Below are 23,799 nucleotides of genomic sequence, written 5' to 3' on the forward strand. Positions count from 1 at the left end.
CATTGTAAATATCTTTCATTCGAAGCCTTTAAAGCTTTTTGTGGACACTGATTAGAGTGGGCCTAAACAAGTAATACAAGTTTAGAAATGATGCAATACCGAACACAAAAAAAAGTCCAAGTTTGGAGGGGTTTTCCATGCTTTAATAATAAATATAATGATATACATCTGATATAAACAAAAATATTGCACATAGCTCAGGCACATAACAAGTGTTCGCTGTACTGTGGCAAGTGCTGCCTTTCCAACGCTAGCTCACAGGAAATTGTTGGTTTGCAGAGCAACATGTAAAAGCTCTAACTCCAGGGAGAGAAAAACAGTTTCACAAAACACTGAACACATTTAAGCTTTGGCAGAAGGTTTTAGTTCTTTTGGAACACAAGTGACATTTTAACTACAACAAAAACAACGGTCAACTGACAGTCAACCCCTACTGCCACTCTAAATGACACTTTCATAAAAAGCAGGGAATAGCAGTCAGCAAAGAACAAAACTCGAGCAACATAAATCACCCACCCAGATTATCAGATTATGCAAAAATATATATACACAAACATAAGGGCAATAAAAACAAAGAAGGACAAAACAAGTCCCTTTACATCAACTTAATTTCATCCTTTGTGCCTCAAAAATACACAGTGCAAAGTAGGAATGTTGCAACTAAACTGAAAATAAGTGTATGCATATCATCACAGGTGTACAAAAACACAATTTCTACTTGATGACGACGCTTAAGTGCTCTTGCTGTAACTGTGGGTGAGGGCCACTAAGTGTCTGGCCCGTGAGAGACATGGCGGAGCGAGTGCAATCCCACAATGCAACAGCCTCGAATTAAAGCTGCAATGTTGTACACAGGAGCCCCTCCAACCAAACCGTGCTGGGAGTAGAGCCACGCAACGGTGGGCAGAACGGGTGCTGCCACAGCAACCAGATCGACCAAGAAGTTGTTGCTCCAGTGGCTTTTTCCGACCACTGCCATGCTAGAGGTGTTCTTGGGATTCTTCAGGTCAAAATTCAGCTCTTCCATGAACGGGGGACTCATTTTGGGTTCGGAAATGACCAGACTAGAATCATTAATGGTGTTTTGGGCAGTGTTGTTGCAAATGGAGCCAACACCTTTGACTTCTTCAACTTGTGCTTCAGGTAACTCCTCCTTTATGGGTTTTTGTGCTTCAGGCAAGTCCTCAACCTTTTTGGGAACCTGTGCTGAAGGTGACTCCTGGGATTGATGGGTAGAAGAAATAAGAAGACCAGGGAAGCCACCACCTTGGAGCTTTAGCAGCTGGAGAAGGAGGGCTTGGAGATCAGCGGTGTAGATCATCTCATCAGTCTGGACACCTTTATCTTCTGCACCAAAGAGGTTGCTTGAGATATGCCCCTTTGTGCTCTTTTCTGAGACACTTGGCTCCAAGGTGGACAGCTCTGGTTGGGGAATGATCTTGGTGCCACCATCCTGGCTGGAATCAACCGCAGTGGACATGAGAACCTTCTCGAGAATTTCAGCTCTGCTGGCCATCTCGTCATTGGCCAGCAGCTCACTATCAGCCATCTCTTCCACTGCTTGTTCTTCACCATGTAGCTCCATCTCTAACTTGACTGTAGTGGATCTTTCTGGAGAATCAAAGATAAAGTCCAGTGACGGCTCATCTTGTAAGTTGCAGCCATTCTGTGCCAACTCCATGCTGTGGAGCAAGGACTCCAGCTTTCGGTTTTGGATGTTTATGTCAATGAAATACTTCTGGATGCCCTTGTCCTTCTCCATGAGGCTATTCTTCATGGTTTCCACCACTTGGCGCAGCTGCTTGATCTCTTTGCGTGCTTCTTTGAGAGCTAGTTGAGCTTCCACACGGTGACATTCCTCCTCTATCCAGTCCTCCCGCATACGCCCCAGTTGGGACTTCAGCTCCTCAATCTCAGCCTCCCTGAAACCCATTAGTGTGGAAAATGTACCATGTAATATCAGTTGGCAAATGGTGTCAGAGCTCTTAAGGGAACTGCAATTCAGTAATGCATTAGAGCAAGAATTTCAAAGCAGACTCTTACCGGTCACAAACTGTGGTCTGTGAGTCTCTGAGTTTTGTCTTGAGGTGTCGTATGGCTACCTCTTTCTGCTGTAAAGGGGTAAGGTACTGCTCTGGATTGGGAGGCTTGATGCCATGATTGTCTCCGCAAGAATGGTAGCGTACAGGAGTGGTTCTTCTGAAAATTAAAAGCAAGCTTTTTAAAAATGTAATCAATCATGCTAATATGAAAGCTACAACAAGAGCTGAAGTAATCATCTTTACGGCCTGTTGTGTCTGTAACAAGTTAAAAGCTATGTTTCCATCACCCTGTTTTTATGTGCAATTTGAAGTATTGCATCAGAAACGAGGTGTTTTTTGACTTCAGAGATAAAAGGTTAATGCAAATAACGGGAGATAGAAACACATTTTGCTAATAAATTTCACATGATGCAATGGGACAGTATAATCGGACTAAATAACAGACAGATTTGCATCTCAAATGTTTTTATTATCATTCTGAATTGCCTGAGCAAATGCTTTTGTCAAAGTATTTCTGTATAATTGCCTGCCAGAACTGTCTTACACTGCGCATTTATATTTGGATCTTGAGGTGCAAATAACTTATTATACAAGAAAATTATTACTTTCAAATGGCTTCTCCTACTCTTCTTAATGCCATTTAGTGCCATTTATTAGGAAGCGATGATTTTATTCTCTCTGGCTCCTTCCACAGATATGGTGCTTATTCGCAAATGTTTTAAGCGATATTTCAATTTTGCGCATGAGTTAAATTCGCAACTTTGGATGGAAACCCAGCTACTGTTTCCATTCAAATGCAAAAGCTAAAAGATTTGCCAATATCAAAAAAATAATAATAATTAAAAAAAAAAATAAAAAAAAAAATCAGAAATCACTATAACTGCCCTTTATTTGGTCCACTCAATTTTGTTTAGGCCAATCGTTTTCAACATGTGGTAAGTGACCCTGTTTTGATAGCATCATGGTTAGCGAGGTAAAATAAAAAATAAAATAAAAGCAAAGCAAATAATAAAATGCAACCTACAATGCAATAAGAGAGCAGGGTAATTATTAATTTAACATTAATATTTAAAGAACATAATGAACAAGTACAAAAAAGACAAAGTAAAGGTACGAATATATTAAAGTACATAAAGAATGAAATATAAATCATGAAAGTAACGTCAAAGAAATGGCCCTGTTACCAGGCAGCAAAACTAGAGGCACAATATCCTAGCAACCTGCTATGTTGCTTTGAAGTCAAATTTGCATCTGTGCTAGAGATGGAACAACGGAAGAACAAACAAGGACCCTGGAGAAGCTCAGAAAGGCATTACAAAGCACACACTTTCATTAAAAAAAAATGTAACGGGTGTGGGTTATATATATATATATAAAAAAAAAAAAAAAAAAAAAAATTATATATATATATATATATATATATATATATATATATATGAAGAGTTCAGATGCAAAAACCTCTAAATGCCATCTGAAATTTTCATCTAAAATTAGGATTTTTATCAGGCTCCTATATTTATATTCAGTTATTTCACTTTACTAGCCTGGAAAAGGACCTGCACATCACAATTAAAGTAAAATGACTCAACCTAAGCATAGGACCTTGATAAAAATCCTAATTTTAGATGAAAATTTCAGATGGCATTTAGAGGTTTTTGCATCTGAACTCTTCATATATATATATATATATATATATATATATATATATATATATATATATATATATATATATATATATATATATATATATATATATATATATATATATATATATATATATATATATATATATATATATATATATATATATATATATATATAAATATAAAATCAACCAAATTCACTCCTTTTGACCATGTTAACAAGAATATCTACTAGTTTCCTAACCCTCAATCACATAAAAGCCAGAACTAAAAACCCAGAAACCGCACATCATGCTATTAAGTAAACAACACAGCCTAAATATCTTCAAACATAGTGACTGTGTGCACATGAAATATTAATGCCCCTGAACCCTCTCTACAAAAAAAATGTAGCACTGAAAAACACAGTGCTCCTATCAGCTAGCAAACGGCTTTACTGTCTGCGTTGGCAAAATGAGAGCAGACAATTTTGTCAAAATCCCCTCAAAGCCTGGCACAGCCAAACCATGACCAATCTAATCCTTTATTCTGTGAAGAGGTTGAAGACATGATAAAACTATCTGTATTGCGCCTGAGCCCTGCATAGAATACATTGCATCTAGCATGTTCTCAGCTTCTTTCCATCTGTTTGCGTCTACCTCTTTGTCCATACCTTCTGGTAGAGTTGGAGTTGCTACTGCTGTAAGTAGTGGAGGGGGCTTTGGTGGGCGTCCTGTATGGGGCATAAAGCTCTGTGTCGCGAGGGGCAGTAGGGCTTCCTGCGGGTTTGAACACTGGCAGGCTTCTGATGTGGGGCCCACTTCTAAGGGAGATAAGAGCGAGATCGGACAGGACAGTATAGTGATACTGTATAGCAAGACACGCCGGTTATATTTGGAATAACAACCAACCATGCAAATCTTTTAGCATACATTGAATTATCTTGTTTACCTACTACTGTAGATTTACCAAAATCTGCACCATGATTTGAAATTGTGTGTGTGTGACGTTTATTATATGCTTACATAACTGTATGCCATTGATCTCATAATAAGATCAAGTGACAACAATGTTGCATGCTGTATCAAACTATTTTAAACACTATATAAAAAAAATGACTTAAAGGGGTGGTTGATTGAGATTTCACTTTTAACGTTAGTGTGTAACGTTAGTTGCTGTTTGAGTATAAATATCTGCAAAGTTGCAGGGCTGAAATTTCAATGCAAACGGAAATGTCATCTTGATGCCTTTTAAAATTCTGGCAAAAACGCCTACAAAAACGGCTTGTAGGGATAAACCCCACTGTATTAAAGCTCTAAACAGGATAAAACCATAAAAGCTAACAGAAGCAGTAGCATTTACAAATAACAGTGCATCTAAAAGTATGAGACAATAAACAAAAAAAACATACCATTAATTCACTTTGGTTAATGTCATGCCTGACAATGCCTCTTAGCTATTAAAATTTCACTGTAATCCACGGCTTCTTAGGGCTTACTGCCATTGTTTACAATACAATCTGAGTGCATGCCGCTGAGGCGGGACATTTAGATGCGCACTAGAGGCAGTTTAGCCAATCACAACACACTGGACCAGCTAACTAATCTGAGCCCATTGTGTATTTCTGAGGGAGGGGCTTCATAAAAGCAGGAAATCATCAGCACATTTATAGCAGAGGAGATAACTAAGCATTAACACATGTTAGGCTGCACCCCAGCCTTGAAAAATCAATACTAAAAAAAAAAAAAGTTTAACCTCCACTTTAACATTCACATTTAAAATAAGTCCTCTAGCATGTAATATCAAATCTGACAGAGAAAAATAAAAAGTATCAGTCATCTTGGATTAGGCTTCAGAAACTAAAAAAAAAAAAAAAAGCATACCTGCGAGAAGATGATTTCTTCCCTGCAGAGTTGCTGGGTAGAGTTTCATGCGTCTTGTAGCTTCCAGTGCTGCTAGATATGCTGAAATCTGTCTCACTGCCTACAGTGCATAAAAATCGGGATCAAAAGTCTAAAAAGTTTCCTCTAAAAAGACTTCAACATCAGCTAAACTTATCCATTCAAGGGTATCTAAAAAGACTGTGGAAGTAGAGACTTCAAACCCGCCGAATGCACAACCCAGGCACGTTTCCAATTAGCATACTTCCAGTATAGCCAGATCAAAGAGGCCTGTCAGAGGATATAGGGTTACAGACTTCTGTGATGAACATAGTTTGACTCCATTATGGAAGTAGTAAGGCTTGGAAAGTCAGGGACTGAATCTTTCAGTGACAGAGGAATCCTTCACATTTGGTTTCTCTCAGCACTTTTATGTAAGCTTGAATATCACCTTACCTGCATTAACTTTTCTAGTTAGATTTAGCATTAAGAGATTGCTGGCAGATCCCAGAACCAGAAAGCCATTTAAAAGTAGCCATGTTATCATATCTTGCAACATGTTAATTGCTAAAAAAAATCATTATATTTGAAATTGTAACATTTTATTTTATTCAGAGGGCTTTTAAAAATATGATATATTCTCATACAATTCGATTTTTGCTAAACTTAAGACTAAAGAGATATAATACTGATTACCTACTTCCTGGAAGTACCACTGAAGTAGGAAAGCAAATAGATAACCTTCTGAACTATATTACACATACTTATATCAAGATACATTTCAACAAAATATTTTGAGGAAGAAAAAAATCTAAAAATCTAGTCTAATAATGGTGATTGAAAGACAGAGATACGCTAAAGATGGGGTAAAATAATTTAGAACTGTGTTTTTCCAAAAATATACACACCTGAGAAGCATCTCTTTCCTTTTGACAAAACCATGATAAAGTGCGTACTTTTTCAAACGTGCCTCTATCCACCTAACTAACCAAACAAATGTGAATCGCTAACATTTACAAAACTGTGCAAGTTGCTCAATTCAAATCAAGCTCAAATGCTGTGAATTCTCACAGGCAGTGGGAGGAGCCAACTACTTTAAGTTGCACTGATTGGCCATTTACAAGCCATCCAATCACTGGCCCCTTTGAGGAAGTGTAATGAAGCACATGGCACCTGCTACTTCCTGGATTGTGTTGTATTTTTTTCTGTTTTAAAAAAAGAAAACCTTCAGAGAAACCCATTCCAGCAGAATCCCAAGAACATTTAGATGAAACAGGCAAGTGTGACCATGGCATAAATGAATTACTCAACATGCCCTTGTTTCAAAACAGAAGTTTCTGTGTTTGAACCTGCACCCCATGTACGTGCACACTTGCACACAAGCTGATAAAGATCCCAAGTGCAAACTGTCCTTCTATGTGCAAACTGTCCTTCTATGTACACTAGTTGTGTTTTTTTTTATGTTAGATTACTAAACCAAGCGGTTCTTTACTTTTTAGAATGCAGAAAACATGCAGTTCTATAAACATTGACTGTTTAACCTGTTGTCATAATCAAAAATCATATATATATTTTCCCCTTTTCAATTATTCTGACTGATTGATGTGTTTCTGAGCATTGGAAAGGCAATATGCAATTAATAATAATTTATTATTGCTATTATTTTTTTGAATAAACCTACACAATCTAAGGAAAATAATATAAAAAATGTAAATAGAATATAATAAGGTTGCAAAGCTTGCAGAAATGAAATTACCTTTATTTATGATTGGTGAATGCTGTTGCTTCTCTCGCTTGTGCTTCTGTGTGGGTGCGCTCCACTCGGCCACTACGTTCATCCGAACTCTCTTCACCTTGACCTTGCGCTCTCCCAGAGTGGGTGAACTCAGTGGGCTGTTGTCAGAGCCTGAGGGGGTCTTGGTTGGCGATGCACATTGACTGCTTGGGCATCCAGTATCATCTGCAAAGGTAAAGCCAAGTGGAACTGACATAACACCCAATTAAAAATGATATTAGTGTGCTTTTCCTTATCAAAGAGCCCATATGAATAAGGTCAACAACACATAAAAGCCATCAGAGAAGTCATGATAACTTGTGTCCTACCTGAGGACAGGCTATTGGGACTGATGGTTCTTTTCGAGTGCTGGGAGCTCATGTCAAAATCCTTGCTCTCCTCTTCTGACAATGGTATGTTGGATGCTGATGACTCCTTTGCTTTAGTACGTAAAGGGTGGAGGACAAATCGAGGGATACGGCTGCGCATGCTTCCCTTTTCTTTTACCTGCAGGAAATGGAAAATCTGTAACTGGGAACATGGATTGGTGCTACGACTACCGACAGAAAACCTACAGTCTGCATCTGAGGTGAGCTGTTTAAAGCTGGTATGAAGCTGTATTATGCTTGGGTCCTTAAAGTATCCAAATATACGTCTTGCTTACATGCAATAAGTCTTACAGTAAGTAAAAACGTGTTTAGACAGAAATAATTTAATGATAATTCAGCACCTCGTATGTCTGAAAAGGTCCCATTCTTCTTAATTAGGGAATACTTCAAATAAAACTGTAAAAAAAAAAAAAGAAAACAGGTTGCTTGAACTTGAGGTTTTTTCTGTATGACAAACAAACCAGAACAAAGAAATATTATAGTGTTAAAATGAATGAGGACATCATGCAAGATGCCAGGCTGGTTTAACCTAGTTAATGAATGGTTCTGTAAATAGACTAGAGCACAAGCTACAAAACTTATATACCTGTATATAATTATATAACCAGTACAGTATACAATACTTATATACTTACAGGCTAAAATACTTAAATGCTTTAATGCTTCACTTTTATACTTTTTAAATAAATAAAAAAAATAAATGCAAAGAATGCCTTTTCATATACGTCAGGTTCAGCCACCCACTAAATATAAATTAATTCACTCCTACTTGGAATTAAACTGCAGGAACACTTATTCTAAATTAAACTGATCCAATGCTATTATTTAACATTATTCTGATGATCAGTGAATTTACCAAGTGTTATGTAAAAGGCTTTGCACTTGGAAAATGAAGTAATATGTTCAATTTAATCCTTGTCTAGGTACAGAGATGATAAAACCCCATCCTTCTGAATAACTTATTTAACTGTTTTGGGTGTTCCTGGTCTGCTCATAACTAACAGACCATCATTTTTTTTTCAGCATCTCTTTGAAGTTTGTTATATAAGGGTTAGGGTTGCTCTCAGTGCGGGTGACGTAATTGACCCTTGTTGCATAGCTGGGTTCTTGTCTCTTTCCGTTTTTTGTCTGGATGCCATGCTTCATTACAAAAGAAGTCAAAGGACAGCCTTTATGTAGGTCACCTATTCCTTTCGGATATGGAAAACGTGCTGCTTTTTTTTTTTTTTTTTTTTTTTTTTTTGAGTGTCTTATGTGATCACATCTTTTTCAACTATTAAAGTATTCTTTTGTTTTGGATTTTTGTGCTTTGTTTAAAGAAACGAAAAGGAACTGAAATTAAAGGGTACATTAGTATTTAAAGGTGGGGAGTGAGTAAGTTTTTTTTTGTTTTAAAGAAAGTTATACTCTTATTTAGCAAAGATGCATTTAATTGGTCATATATGACAGTAAAGATATTTAGAATATTAAAAAAGATTTCCCATTCAAATAAATGTTCTTTTGAATTGCTATTCATCAGAATCCTGAAAAATACAATACAAAATAATAGGCAGCACAATCATTTTAACTGTGATAATAATCCGAAATGTTTCTTGAGCTCTGTATATTAGATTGATTTATGAAGTGTCACTTGACACTAAAGACCTGACTGAAAATTCAGCTCAAATAAATAAATTACATTTTATGATATATTTCAACGGAAAACAGTTATTTTAATTTCAGAAATATTAAACAGTTTTTGCTGTATTTTTGAATAAATAAATGCAGCCTCAGTGAGCATAAGAAACACTTTCAAAAACATTTAAAAATCTTACAGACTCCAAGCTTTTGAACTGTACTTTTTTTCTACTTATTCAATAAGCTGTAAAATTATTGACTATCAAACTGCCACTCTATACCTTTTCCTCTCTGAGCCCAAGTCAGAGCCTTAGCAACAGAACCTAGCAACAAAGACTTGTGAGCACAGAGGAACATTGCTTTTACAGAAGTCGGATATTGGTCAGTGACATTAGTCAGCCATTCAGTCCTTGATTGATGCCTTGTGTCAGGGCAAGAAGCTTAGTGTTTTTTACCTCATGTCAGCCTAATAGAAAAGCTGAGACTAGTTTCAGCCTGACACAGTTAGAAGTTACTGATGCAATTTCTCTTAAATCACCTTATCCATCCTATATGCCAATGGCACGGCTGGCTTGAGGTGATAAAGCTGGAGTGCAGTCAGAGTTAGAGGTTATACACTCATTGACTCATAACACCTTATGTAACGTAACATGCTGCTCATATTTAATTAAGAAGAATGATTTCATGCATAAAACATGACATTCTCACTCTCAGAATAAAATGTACAGAGTGGGGCAATAATTTAAGGTACAAAAGGTACATCTTTGTACTATATTTCACCTAAATGCTATATATTAGTACCTTAAAGGTATAATATCGATATTAAAGACATAATATTAGTGTTTTAAAAATACATATTAGTACCTTAAATGTACATACCACCCCAGTGACAGTTCTGTAACTTTTTTTAATAGTGTACATACTGTTTGTTCTTACCCCCTTTTATCAAACTATATTGTAATTTTCCATTATAATCAACAATTTTACCAACTTTTTAGTATTTAAGTTTCTGATATACAGATATGTAACTAAGGCTGACGTCTTCAAGCTAAATATGTAGTCAACACAACACATGGTGACACCAGTGACTCCTCACTCTGTCTTTAGTCCACTAAAGCAGTGATGACTCAAAGCTACTGGAGACGGAGAGTAATGTGTGCTAATGCATTTGCTACTGGCTTTGAGTGCTTTCTCTGCTGGCTAGTTTCAGTTTTGTTATTTGAGCTTGACTACAGGAGAAGCTGGTTAAATACAGGCCGACATTGTACATTAATCAGTGTGCACGATCACTAATGTTTGCATTTCCTTTTTCTGTAGCCCCTTCTCTTGTACGTAACAGTCTATAGTGTGAAGCATTTTTATCTGACTATAGGGTTTTTATTATTATTTCATTAGTTCAATTATTAAGATTAGTTTTTATTATAATTTTTTTCTAAAGTTCTATTTCCATGGAGAATTCAGTCCACTTTCTCTAAGAAGACAATAGATGACATGTTGCCACACAAATGCTTTGTCTTGTTTAACTGATTCTCGGTTTCCTTTCATTTAAGAGTTAAAATGAGATCAGTTTAACCCAAAAAATGCCTGGCTCACGTTTTACTCCCAGATGAGGAAAGGATAAGTCTTTATTTTTATTTATTTTTTGCACCCTCAGATTCCAGTTTTTTTTAAATAGTTGTATTTTGGCCATATGTTGTCCTATCCTAACAAACAATATATCAATGAAAAGCTTATTTATGCAGCTTTTGAAAAACTGACCATTATGACTGGTTTTGTGGTCCAGGGTAACATATGAATAATAAAATGAAGTCATTTTCTGAATCAAATTAATTTATTTTATTTATTTATTTATTACAATATATAACATTTTTTATTTTTTTGTTGTTGGCATTTTACTATTTGTCTTTTTAATGCCCTCTTATTCTCAAAGGGAACTCCAATTCAGTTCTTGATACAGTAATTTCTTTACTGTACAACAATATAAAATACATGTTTATGACTAAAATATATTTAAATTAAAGGCAATGCAATATATCATTTAAATATAATAACTTAAAAATGGATAGAATGTTTTATAGCGTTCTGTGAATATTCTGTCAAAACTAGACACACACACAAAAAACAAAGATTTTCCCACAAAGGGCAATATTATTCTTTTTTAGGTCGTAAAAATAACCTTAATAAAACAAAGTTGATTGACAGTACACGGTAGGGTGCCTCACTGACAGAGTTTAGCTGCAGACAAGTACCTATCTCTGAAATGTCAAATGACGCTTCTGCCCCACCTAAACAACGACTAAAAAAAAAACCGAAAGAAAAATATACATAAACTGCATTACTAATCGAAAATATACTTTTTTTTCTTAAAATGAAACATTGGTCTTACACAATGCGTGTACAGCAATGCGTAATTAAAGTTTAGAGCGAACGTGTTGAATAGAGGCTATACAAAGAACATGTCGTAGGCTATTCTTAAAAAAGCAAAAATAATGATTAAAAAACTAGCCTTTATCTGCTAATATTAGAATGTATAACATCATTTCCATGAATCTATGTGTTAGTAAAACCCGCTATGGTAAACAACAGTGTGACGCAGTAAATAAATACACTTGCCTCGTGATGGGCTGGATGGATTCCTCTGAGTGAGAGAGTGAGAGTGAAGGATGCGCTGCTCCGTATCGCTTCAAAACAACAAAATGCGCTCTCTCCCGGTCCTCAGCCTTTGTTTTGATCTGATGTGGTGGACTCTCAGCCTCAGTCTGCGAGAGAAGCCAGATTATTCCACACAGCACATCGCAGTGCATCAGTGTGCGTGTGTGCTCGAGCAGAAGAGGCTGAGGACACTGGCATCGCCAGGACGACGTGAATCTGCCTATGTTCCAAGTGTGTTATGTAACGAGCAGCAAAAATTAACCCTTACGTGGTCGAATGAGATTTAACAGGTTGGATTTATTGATTTGGTTTACTGATGAAAATCATTCTACTCATACCTTATGATTTTATTAAAAGTGACTTATACAGTAGTCAACATTTGAAGTGGATCAAAGAAGTTCATCAAAGTTGTCCTAAGACTAGAAAGGGTATTGTTTTGGTTATGGGTATATGTTTGATGAAAGGTTTTGATCCACTTCAAATGTTGACTATACTGTGGAGCCTTGTTTTTGTGCACAGTATTTATGGTTGATGGATGGACCTACACTCTTAATTTTTTTTTATTTTTTGGAATCGATGGTCCCATGAAGAAACCTTAGCATTCATGGAACCTTAACACTGAACAACAGGTTCTTTATAATGGGGAAAAAAAGGTTCTTAAATGATTATAATGTTAAACTTCTTTTAAGATTTGTTCACTGAAAGGTTCTTTGGGGAACCCAGTATGGTTCCTCAAAAGTTTTTCCAAAATACCAAACAGAAGTAGGATAATTCTTAATTCTTGCAGTATTCAAATTAACATTTGAAGTGTAGAAATCATGTACATGGTCAATTGTACTAGTGAAAACAATTCCCAGTTTGGGTGAATCCCAGGCCGACCTGCTGAAAAGTGGAAAACTCTCACGTTGACCATTCCTGGGAGACCATATAATATAAGAAAACCAGCTCTGTGTGGTTTGAGAGGTTTATTTGCAGCAGGGTACATACTTGAGCAACTCTGCTGACAGTAAAGTCTGAGTGCATCGAGTGGAGGAGTCAGCTCTCCATGGTGCTGAAGTCAACTTACCAAATGAGCATCAAGTCATTCTCCAGAGCAGGTTCTCCGTGTTAACACAAAACGATTCATAATAATAATCTTCGAATCATATCTATGTTTCACGAGTTCACCCTTACATCTAATCTGAAGGCGAATAGTAGGCATATTTTGGCGTGCTGTCCTGGGGGAGGGGTCCGGGCCCGGAGCACAGCCCGAACCCAAATAACTCCCCTATCCCCAATTTGGGATAAATAGATTAGAAGTGAGGAGTTGGGGTGGAGGAGGGATGCCGAAAAAACTGTCGTGGGACAGGAGGTAGGAAGACTGGATATATATATATATACGCTTGTGTGCTATTTAGGATGATTAGCTAAACTAGATGCACCTGTGCCAAATTGAATGATTATCTCATCGTGCTTCTCCCGAACTTTGTTAATAAAACCACATTTAATACAAAATAAAATTAAATATCACTTAGTTTAATAACGTTTTAAATTGATATAAAAATTAAAGTGCAAGTTATGGCAAATACATGTGACCATTGAATATAAATGCATACAGTAGTATATCTGCTGTTTGTCATATGAAGGGCGCGCAGTTATTCTAATACGGTGTTTCACTGCCCTCTGCTGGTAGTTGATAAAACAACCTTACGTGTTACTGTTAAAATGTCCGAAACGTTATGCTGGAGAACTGATGCATTTCTAGAAATTGTCTATTCTAGAGTAAAAAAATATACGTTGTGAATATTATACAAATCTGTAGAAGGCTATGTATTTACAGTACTAGCCTAATTGTGTTGCAGGAAAAAAAAACAATGAGTCTATGTAATAGGCTGCCGTGCTGAACTGAAGATTTTTTTCATGTGATTTACCATTGATTAATGACATTATTTGTTGGCTAAAACAATGCTACCAGTTACATTCTCAGCTCAACTTTAGAGCACTTTTAAAAGACACAGTGGGTGTCAAAAGTGGGTTGACTCGTAACCCTAAGGTTGTGGGTTCGAATCTCAGGCTGGCAATACCATGACTGAGGTGCCCTTGAGCAAAGCACTGAACCCCCAGCTGCTCCCCGGGCACCGCAGCATAAATGGCTGCCCACCACTCCGGGTGTGTGTTCACTGCTGTGTGTGTGCTTTTACGTAACTTTTGTCATATTCACTTTCTTTCAAAAACAGCCATAAACCTTGAAGTCATGATTGATGATCAGCTTACTTTCTGTTTTATGTGTTTTAACCACATTGATAAAACTGCCCAGTCTTGCAGATTTGCTTTATTCTATTTATTCTTTCGGAAAACATACTTCACAACTCCTTGTTCAAGGTCTTCTTCTGTCCAGACTGGACTATTTCAATGCACTCCTAGCAGGTCTTCCAGCCAGTTCTCTGTATCCCTAATTGTACATTTTTTCAATTAATCCACAACGCGGCAGCAAGATTAATTTTTAATGACCCGAAAGTAATGCAAGTCACACCTCTGATTATCAATTTGTACTGGCTACCGTTGGCATCAAATTCAAGGCATTAATGTTTGCCTTCAAAAGCACAACTGGCTCTGAACCCCTTTACCTAAATTCATTACTTCAGACTTATGTGCCCTCTAGAAGCTTGTGTTCTGCAATGAACAACGCTTTTTGTGCCATCCCAGAGGCACAAAATCACTTTCACTAACTTTTTCATTAACTTTTTCCTCCTTGTGGAATGAACTGCCCAACTCAATCCGAGTCCTTAGCCATCTTCAAGAATCGCCTAAAAACACATCTCTTCCATCTTTATTTGACCCTCTAACTCTCTATTCTAATTCTATTCATAAAAAACTTGTCCCTTTTAGATTTGCACTCTGTTCATTTACTGCTTGTTTCCTTTAAAAAACTAATCAAAACAGCTAAAACTAGCTTTTCTAATCTTTTTATTCTATCTATTTTTTTATTTTTTTATTATACAATTAACAAAAGCAGAAAAGGGCTCTAACACTAACTCGCTCTTTTCTTTTTCCATTCTATCTGTTTTATTTTTATTTATATAATAAAAAAGCTACTAGCTGCTTGCTAACTGAGACTTGTTATAGCACTTTTATATCATTGCTTTTTAGTTGATTTTGATTGCTTCCATTGTCCTCGTGTGCAAGACGTTTTGGATAAAGGTGTTTGCTAAATGACTAAATGTAAATGTAAATTTACAAAATGATTACATACATGAAGTTAAAGGTCTAGGAGCTGCCACCAGGGGAAAATAACCCCTCACATTTACGTTTCAGGCGTGATCTCAAAGCATTCCCATGTTTAATTAATTTCTTGAGTTTAGTTTTCCATAATTGTCTGTTTAATGACAGATTGTGTCAACAAAGGTATATGTGAATATAGAGAACATGATATATATTCATCAGAGTATAAAGTGCCACAACTAGCCCAGTAAGTTCCCTGTAAATTCAGGGACACTTTTTCCAATCAGTGGGATGGTTTTTTGCAGATGAGATGACTGGGGAAAATATCCCAATTAACTTGAATTCACACTAGTATGTGTCCGAGACCATATAATTGTTTGTTGCGTTACATTTGATAATTGTAAGAGCTTTAAATAATAGAATCGACCTACATCGACTAATTGAATTTGCTGGGTTGTGTTATTTTGATCATTTGTGTGATGTAGCCATTTTTCAATACGCAACGCTATTGATGACCGCGAGGAGGCAGTGTAGCGCAAGATAACGGGACAGGTGAAGCTGGAGAATGAACCGAGTGTCTGCGGCCAGCTTTGTGAGGATAAAAGTGAGACTTTTTACATGACAGTTACAATAAATGTCTTTCAGCTTTGGGACTTAAACATATTGATTTACAGGACTGCTTGGGAATTAATCTGAACATAAATTTCAATATAATTGTATCTCATTGAAGATGGTTTGAAGAAACGTTCACATGATCAAGTTATTTGGTTAGTTTTTGTGGGCTTACACTCTACAACAATACATTCTCACATTGCCTGTTCCTTCCTTTAGAAATAAGTTCTTCATTTTGACCTTTCATTATAATGCAACTTGTATTTTCTACGGGATTGGTGCAGTTCTTCACGAGACGATGTGCCCTGCAGTGAGGTGCTTGTAGCTAGTGCAATAGATCTGTGAATATTTTTGTCGACCTGTTAACCTCTGTCAACATGTTAGTCTACTTGGAAGACCTGGTGTCCTGTTGTGTTGCCTGGTGCAGAGACCAAGACAAGACTCACCCAGGGACTTATTTTATTTTAGGTCAGACTCTTGAGACTGAGCAGTTCGTTAAAATATGGACTTTTTTTTTTTATATTAAACTTTTATATAATTTCTAAAAAATCATTAAAATCATTAAAATCATTGTTTTAAACCCAGCTTTATCTTTAAGACTGTCATTCTCTCTCTCTCTCTCTCTCTCTAATATAGATTTTATGATCTATCTATCGAAAGCGAGTATATGCTAGATGTATTATTCCTCTATAAATATATTTTTTGTATAGGCTGCTTATTATTACATTTATATATAATAATAATATTTATAAAATATTGTTTTATTATACTATATTCTACAATTATTTTAATATAACGATTAAGCAAGAAAGCACACAATATTTATTCTTTATAATATGCTATTGTTATTATGCATGCTATTAGCATCATCATCAATAATAACAATAATAATAAATCGATTACTACTACTACTAGTGATGTTTTTAAATAAATTGTATATAACATATGTTATAATGACGTAAAAAACACAACTTAGGAGGAGTATAGAGAGTCTGGAGAAGTTCTCCAATAAATCCAGGAGCGTCTGTGAGTGGGCGTGTCTCGTGAGCGAGAGTGTCTGCAGTCTGGCGCTCTTGAGCTACAGCGCACTTCACTTGAGACACGCAACACAGATCTCGCGCAGTCCGCGCTCGTGAAACAAACCAAAAAAATCGGGTTCACTGGGAGACACGGCTCGTCTTCACATTTTTGTGGACAGTAACACCATGGATGCCTTGCGAGCAGTCGCCTTTTACACGCTCTTCATTTTCCTCTGGAGTTTACCGTGCTGCCAGTCAGCTGCGCTTATGTCGCAGAAAAGAAGCAAGGGTGCCAGGAGCGCATATGACGGGCAAAGGTCACCCAAATTTCTTAAAGAGATTTTCGCATCCTCTCCGGGAGCTGGTCGTCGGGATGATTTAAAGGACCCGGTTGTACCTCACGATTACATGATCTCTATATACAGGACTTACTCCGCCGCTGAAAAACTGGGGCTCAATGCAAGTTTTTTCCGCTCTTCAAAGTCTGCAAACACCATAACGAGTTTTGTAGACAGGGGGAAAGGTTTGTTTTGTCTTCTTACATGCATTATCCGTCTGAATTATGCACTATGCCTATGCATTTTCAATATTTAGTAATGAACCGTTCTTTTACTTTGAAATCTTTACTGTGATAATGTAAAACAGGAAAGAAAAATATATGTAGGCTATATACTTTACCTCAGACTTGAGCAACAATTTTCTGTTAGTTAAAAAGAAAATACTTTTTTTTATTTATTTTTTCGCTCTAAAAACCATAAATAGACCTAGATTGTTCTTAGAGGGAAAATAACTTAAATCGGATGAATCATTTTCGAGGGTTTGTTCATGTGCTAAGGGTCCTGCTTGGGCCACAATTTAATGCTCAGCCAGTATAAAGTTATATTAGTTTTACATTGACCTCAAGGTAACATGCCAATAAAACACTAATTGGTGCGTTTTCTAAATGAAGGCAATAAATCTTTCCCTTAACTTCCCCGCGTGCAAGCACGGACTGTTCTCTCAAACCTTATGCAGGAAAAAAAAAATATATTTTTCCGATAGGAATTACATTATTTGTACAATACAAATACAGTATTTTGCGTTCAAACGTTTAAGACTTTTATTTCGTTTTTTTTTTAGAGAATAGTTTTTAGTTGCATTTTGTATTTAACAATGCTATGCGCATAAATTGCAGTGAAATTGGATTTCTTTGCAACAAATAATTGCGTGAACAATGTGTGGGGGGACGAACGCAAAAACATGCAACGAAAAGAGGAAGGCGGCGCAAACAGTGCACTTTTCCTCTGCAGACAAACGCGTTCGCAGAAAGAACAGAAGCGCCAACCGATATGATGAAAAAAGCTTTACTTTCCTCACTGATTTTGATTTGATGTGTCATTGGCTGTGACCCTTCACTGGACCCTCTGAGGGTTGCTTTGCATCAAACCGCTGATTGGAGTATTTGAACTGGGTGATCTAATTGAGTGTCCATGTCATAACATATCAAACACAGTCTATTCTCCCGTAATGAACTAGTTCAGCCAGAGGAACATCACCAAAAGAGAAGAGCAAAACCTGGACAGGACCTTACGTATGTTTAGGCTTGGACAACTGTTGCTTTTTAGGCATTTTGCTGGCCTTATAGCCTTCAAATTGTGGAGAGTTTAGTGCATTACGCGGAGTTGCAGATCAAAACGTTTTATAAGCGTCTCAAAATGCTGTAGCAATCGGTCTGTAACATTTACCATCAACACTTAACGCAAAGATCAAACCGTTCCAGTTGCCAGGCTGCACTACAGTGTCTTGGCTATAGGAACCACGCGCGTCATTCGCTGCTGAATGTCATCAAGAATCATTTCCACTCAAGCGCCGTTCAATTATGATAAGGCAGTAATCTTTTTGTGTAACAGGAAGGAATTTCCTCCAAAACAGATAAGACATTTCCCCAAATTTTAGATCGTTATGGTTGCAGGATCAGACAAGAACAAACGGAATGTATGAAAATTACTTTTGGCACTTGTAAGTAACTCATTAAAACGCAGATGGTGCCCCGGTAGCCACACTAAGTCTCTCTCTCTCTCTCTCTCTCTCTCTCTCTCTCTCTCTCTCTCTCTTTCTCGTCTTACAGAATCGAATTATTGGAGAAGAATGTTGATTGATTAAAAGCGAGCGACTGTGTGGCTGGAGTGATTTATGAATTTCTGTTAGTGGCCTTGCCTTGTCTCGGTGATCTTGTTTAGGCCGTCGCGTAAACTCGTCCAACTCTTGCTGCTTGGAGTTGTATTTTATATGTAGGATAATCACTTTTGAACGGGGATGTTGTTTTTGGCGGAAGGGATGAAATATAAGCGGGTTGCATTTTAATGTGGTGGGAGGGAATTCAGAACTGTTAATTATTTGGTGACCTTGTATTCGATTTGTTCGAGGTCTTATAAAAACGCTAATGTGAACCATACGTGCACAGGAACGAAAACAAATATTTTATTAGAATTATTTGACAGTTATGTTCACGCATGGACGAAGAAAGTCAAAATAATATTCATTTTCGTTTTGTTTGTAGTAAATATGAATTAAAACTACAAATTCTGTGCCGTTTTTTTAAAGATTCGATTTCGTTTTAAGAGCAGTGCAGTTATTTTGTATTTAAGCATTAAAAAGCAATAGGCTCTCGAAAAGCCATATTAAAATTAGCCTGGTGTTATTCAAAATTATGCACGTATTTATCTGGGATTTTGTTCAGGGTAAATGGTATCTGTGCCCCAGGCGTAGTTGGAACGATAATAGTCTAATAGTTCAACTGAAATTCTTACATACACAAGCTCACATGAATTCTGATAAATGCTTCTCGTTTGGTCTGTCAGAGAGATAAAAGGCGGTGATAAAGTGCGACTAGGCCTCTGGATTCCTGAAGGGGAAAGAATGCATTAATTGTGCATTGTTCAACACGTACAGTATGTCGCTTTGTGTCTGGCGCACTCTTTCCCCCCCACTCTCCCTCTTTCTCTCTCTCTCTTCCTCGCTATGGTTACCAGATCTCTCTTATTTGCGTCGTCACCTGTATACATACTTAAGACAAATTATTTTGCAAAGTGTTAAATTACAAAAACGCATAAAGGACTATAGTACTATAGCACCAACGTTGCGTAAATGTTCCCAATAGAACCAAAAATGCTTTAGATCCACATGAGATATTTTTTACGTTCTAAAAGTAAGCTATCTTTCTTTTTTTTATTTATTCTTTTTTTTTTATTATTCTAGTGCTTTAGAAAATTATATAGCCTACCAATGCTTTTATAGACCCATAAAAGCAATTATAATCTTCAGGACCTATAATGTTCAATCAACAATTTTTAATCCCCTCCCAAAATATATCCATCGAAAATGTTTCTTGATGAATAGAGGGTTCTTTACTGAACAGGTGTAGAATGTTGAATAACTTTTATTTTTAAGAGTGTAGACTTAGAGAAATGATACATTTTTGCTGCACTGACCAAGAAAAAATGAGTTCTCTGAAAATGTCAACAATTATCTTGTTAATTTGTGGGTTCCAACTGTTCCAGCTTCTTGTCTAATTTTAGAGGGATATTCTTTTGAGTGTGTCTTTCCCACTTTGAATCTTTTAAAGACTAAAATAAAGCCTGATCTCTTGAGAATGTGAGCCAAAAGTGTGACTGTGTATATTCTTTTCATTTTTATTTAGTCTATACAATCTGCATCCATATATTATTACATATTTTTAAATGTTGTGCATGCGATGATTCATTTTAGAAAAAGAAAAACAGGAAAATATTTCTCAAAAGATGCTGCTGCATCTTCATCATGTTTATTTCTCGTTGTTGTTTTTTCAACCTATCTACTCTTTTATACCTAATTGTGTGTGTATTTTCTATCTTAAAGACTAAAAGAGAGTCTAAAATAAGGGTTTAGGTTTTACCTGGGCCCTTTATGAGAATGTGAGGCACTCTAAGTGAATCTGACTGCAATTATTTCTCTTTATCTTGCAGACGATCTCACGCTCTTTCCTTTGCAAAGACAAACGTATCTGTTTGATGTCTCAACTCTGTCAGACAAAGAGGAGCTGGTCGGTGCTGAATTAAGGATATTTCGCAAACCGCCCGGGGATGGCCAGGCGTCCCCATCAGGCGTCTACACTCTTCATCTACTCTCGTGTCGATCAGAGAGGCCGTTGGTTTCCAGATCCCTTGATCTCCAGGATTCCCGAAGAGCAGAATGGGAGGTTCTGGACGTTTGGGGAATTTTTAAAAGCAGGCATCAAGGGAATCAGCTTTGTCTCCAGCTCAAGGTTACGCATGGCAAATCTGACACAGAAATTGACCTAAAGCAACTGGGTTTCCACCGGCACGACCGAACGCAGCAAGAAAAGGCCATATTGGTGGTCTACGCGAAGTCTAGGAAAAGAGAAAACTTGTTTAATGAGATGAAAGAGAAGATCAAGTCTCGCGGAGACGAGGAGGAGGAGGAGAGCGCGCTGCAGTTCAAAGCGCGGCGCAGACGGAGAACTGCGCTCAATAATCGCCACGGGAAACGACATGGCAAAAAGTCCAAATCGAGATGCAGCAAAAAGGCGCTGCATGTCAATTTCAAAGAGCTGGGATGGGACGACTGGATCATTGCTCCACTGGACTACGAAGCCTACCACTGCGAGGGCGTGTGCGACTTCCCGTTAAGGTCGCACCTGGAGCCGACCAACCACGCCATCATTCAGACGCTCATGAACTCCATGGACCCCAACAGCACGCCGCCGAGCTGTTGCGTCCCAACAAAACTCAGCCCCATCAGTATACTTTACATAGACTCCGGCAACAACGTCGTGTACAAACAATACGAGGACATGGTGGTAGAACAGTGTGGCTGTAGGTAGCGAATCAGACACGAGGGTTTGGCACCAAGGCATAAAAAAACTTGACCGATGCGTAAAGACGCGCTTGAGCCGCCCAAACTGCGCATTATCACCTATGCAAAAGGGATTCTTCATCACAGACATTTCTGACGATTTAAACGATCTCCACCGGCCACTGTTCACAGTTGTGCCAAGAGCGCATGTACAGTTTCTCTAGGCTTGAAACAAAATTGTGTTTTAGGAGGTTCGTCGTCATTTTTCTTTACACATGCTGGGTTTCTTTTTGTAATCACGTGTCCAAAAAAAACCTAAACATTTCTTTAACGAGTAGTCTCTCGGACGAGGCAGGTAGAAAAACGCCAGATTTCGTGCGTATCCGTCTGGACAGGATTCACTGAGGATTGTGTTACACCATTATCTCTGTGGACTCAGAAGAATGTGGAGACGGGCACCTGTTCAAATTCATCTGTTAGTTATATGGATAAGATACTGTGTGGTATATGGATAATGATGAATGAGCAAAACGCAGTGCCCTGGAAACGCTTTTTACGACCACCAGTGCGTAATTTTAGGCATTTTCAGCTTTTGGGAGCAAAGGTGAATGTACCCAAAATAAATAAGACGTAAAGCGATTCTGCTTCATCCCTACAGACAGAAAGAGAGAGACTGACTGATGCTTTTTTGAGGAGCATCGGGTAACGTTCTCGAGTAAATGTTTTAGAAGCGATCGACCATTCCACAAAAAATCCACAAAATGTCGTTTTGTACTTTCTGAGAAGACAAAAAATGGAAATCCATCAACGTTTGCATCTTTACAAAATGCACTTCCGCAACTGTCCAAGTAGTCTGGAAGAAGCGTTTTTCCTATCGACTGACAAGGAAAAAAAGAGACTCGAATGCGAGATTATATTTAAATGCACATTAGCTTTGAATGCACTGTTGTTCATTTTATGAGCTGTAAATATTTGTAAAGTAAAACCTGAAGTGCAACGTGTGAAGAAATGTAAAACCACATTTCTTTGTTAATGTACATTTATAAATGCACTCAAATCGCTATAATTTCTATTCTATAATAATTTTATTATTTGTGATGTACAGAGTTTCATGATAATCGTGTATTTCTTACGCTGATAAAACAAATTTAATTTAAAATGTATTCATTATTGCCGAGGGTGGAAATACCATTATCAATCTCTACCTCATAATTGCATAGAATCTACTTTCTGAGGTGCATTCAGTTAGAGTTTAAGGTTTTTCCCAAATATATATAAATATATATATACAGTATATCAATGGATAATAATCCACACTATTACTGTACTAATAAAAAAAAAGAAAGAAAATAAATGCACTTTGTGTGGTGCCACTGACTCCTAAGATCCATTTAATTTTTTTGATTTTAAAACCTCTGTAATGTTTGAATTATATATCAATAGCATTTTACTAAGTGTCCAGTGTTTTATTTGTTATTTTTATGTAATTTTCAATATATATATATATATATATATATATATATATATATATATATATATATATATATATATATATATATTATTATTATTTTTAATTCACAAGAATTGTGTGGTGCAACTGACTCCCCAGATACTTTTTATTTTTAAATCATTAAAATTGTTAAGTATATCAATGAAATGTCATGCTGGCCAGCAAAACAATCAGACTTGGTTATAATTGTTAATGTAAACATTTCTCAATATTTTATGTACATATACAAATAATGATTCTTATTTTCTCCCACATGCAGTTTTTGGTAAAAAGCACACTGTATGGCATATACTACAGTAGGAGTCTTTAATTCCACATCGTATAATATCAATCTCTCAAACTTTTTAAAAGATAAAGTAATTTTATTAGTGAGGTTAAATAATTGTCCCGGGAAACAGGAGATGATGACCTCATAGAAGCCACTGTAGGAGCTGTTGAAAACCATATTTCGACTTTTTAAAAAAATCCTATATGCTTGTTGTTTTCCTGTACACTGCATTTTGGTTTCCATCATTTTGAATGATACGTCACTCTTAGTTTTTAACGACATAAATTAAACATGATAACAGTGTCTTGCATAAAAGCCTAATGCTTTATAAATTAGATTAAACAATTTGAATTAGGGAACGCACAAGTGCCATTCTTTTG

The 23,799-nt window shown here is 36.8% G+C and overlaps 2 protein-coding genes across 6 annotated transcripts; one reads left to right on the forward strand and one right to left on the reverse strand.

The window, feature by feature from the left end:
• Nucleotides 1–126: 126 nt before the first annotated feature.
• Nucleotides 127–12,199, reverse strand: sybu (syntabulin (syntaxin-interacting)). Of its 5 annotated transcripts, none has more exons than XM_026283698.1 (8): nucleotides 11,938–12,199; nucleotides 8,049–8,103; nucleotides 7,648–7,825; nucleotides 7,301–7,504; nucleotides 5,548–5,647; nucleotides 4,338–4,487; nucleotides 2,044–2,199; nucleotides 127–1,922 (listed from the first exon to the last, which is right to left on the reverse strand). In XM_026283698.1, the coding sequence occupies exons 2-8, from the start codon at nucleotides 8,070–8,072 to the stop codon at nucleotides 767–769; spliced, it is 1,968 nt and encodes a 655-aa protein (XP_026139483.1). In that variant the 5' UTR covers nucleotides 8,073–8,103; nucleotides 11,938–12,199; the 3' UTR covers nucleotides 127–766. The 5 variants fall into 5 exon arrangements, with proteins under 5 accessions (XP_026139483.1, XP_026139482.1, XP_026139481.1 ...); XM_026283697.1 differs by having other exon boundaries at nucleotides 4,338–4,484; nucleotides 7,301–7,528; XM_026283696.1 differs by having other exon boundaries at nucleotides 7,301–7,528.
• Nucleotides 12,200–16,878: 4,679 nt separating this feature from the next.
• Nucleotides 16,879–23,087, forward strand: gdf6a (growth differentiation factor 6a). The gene is made up of 2 exons (XM_026283701.1): nucleotides 16,879–17,331; nucleotides 20,792–23,087. Exons 1-2 carry the CDS (start codon nucleotides 16,995–16,997, stop codon nucleotides 21,667–21,669), a joined length of 1,215 nt encoding a protein of 404 aa, XP_026139486.1. The 5' UTR covers nucleotides 16,879–16,994; the 3' UTR covers nucleotides 21,670–23,087.
• Nucleotides 23,088–23,799: the final 712 nt, after the last annotated feature.

Source organism: Carassius auratus, chromosome 16 (genome assembly GCF_003368295.1).
Source record: "Carassius auratus strain Wakin chromosome 16, ASM336829v1, whole genome shotgun sequence".
Lineage (NCBI taxonomy): Eukaryota > Metazoa > Chordata > Actinopteri > Cypriniformes > Cyprinidae > Carassius > Carassius auratus.

Coding starts and splice junctions, on each gene's coding strand:
- sybu (XM_026283696.1), bottom strand. CDS start 8,072: ATGGGACCTTTTCAGACATACGAG. Junction 4,488..5,547: donor AAGAAATCATCTTCTCGCAG/GTATGCTTTTTT, acceptor TATCTCCCTTAG/AAGTGGGCCCCACATCAGAA. Junction 1,923..2,043: donor CAGACCACAGTTTGTGACCG/GTAAGAGTCTGC, acceptor AATGGGTTTCAG/GGAGGCTGAGATTGAGGAGC.
- gdf6a (XM_026283701.1), top strand. CDS start 16,995: ATGGATGCCTTGCGAGCAGTCGCCTTTTACACGCTCTTCATTTTCCTC. Junction 17,332..20,791: donor TTTTGTAGACAGGGGGAAAG/GTTTGTTTTGTC, acceptor TTTATCTTGCAG/ACGATCTCACGCTCTTTCCT.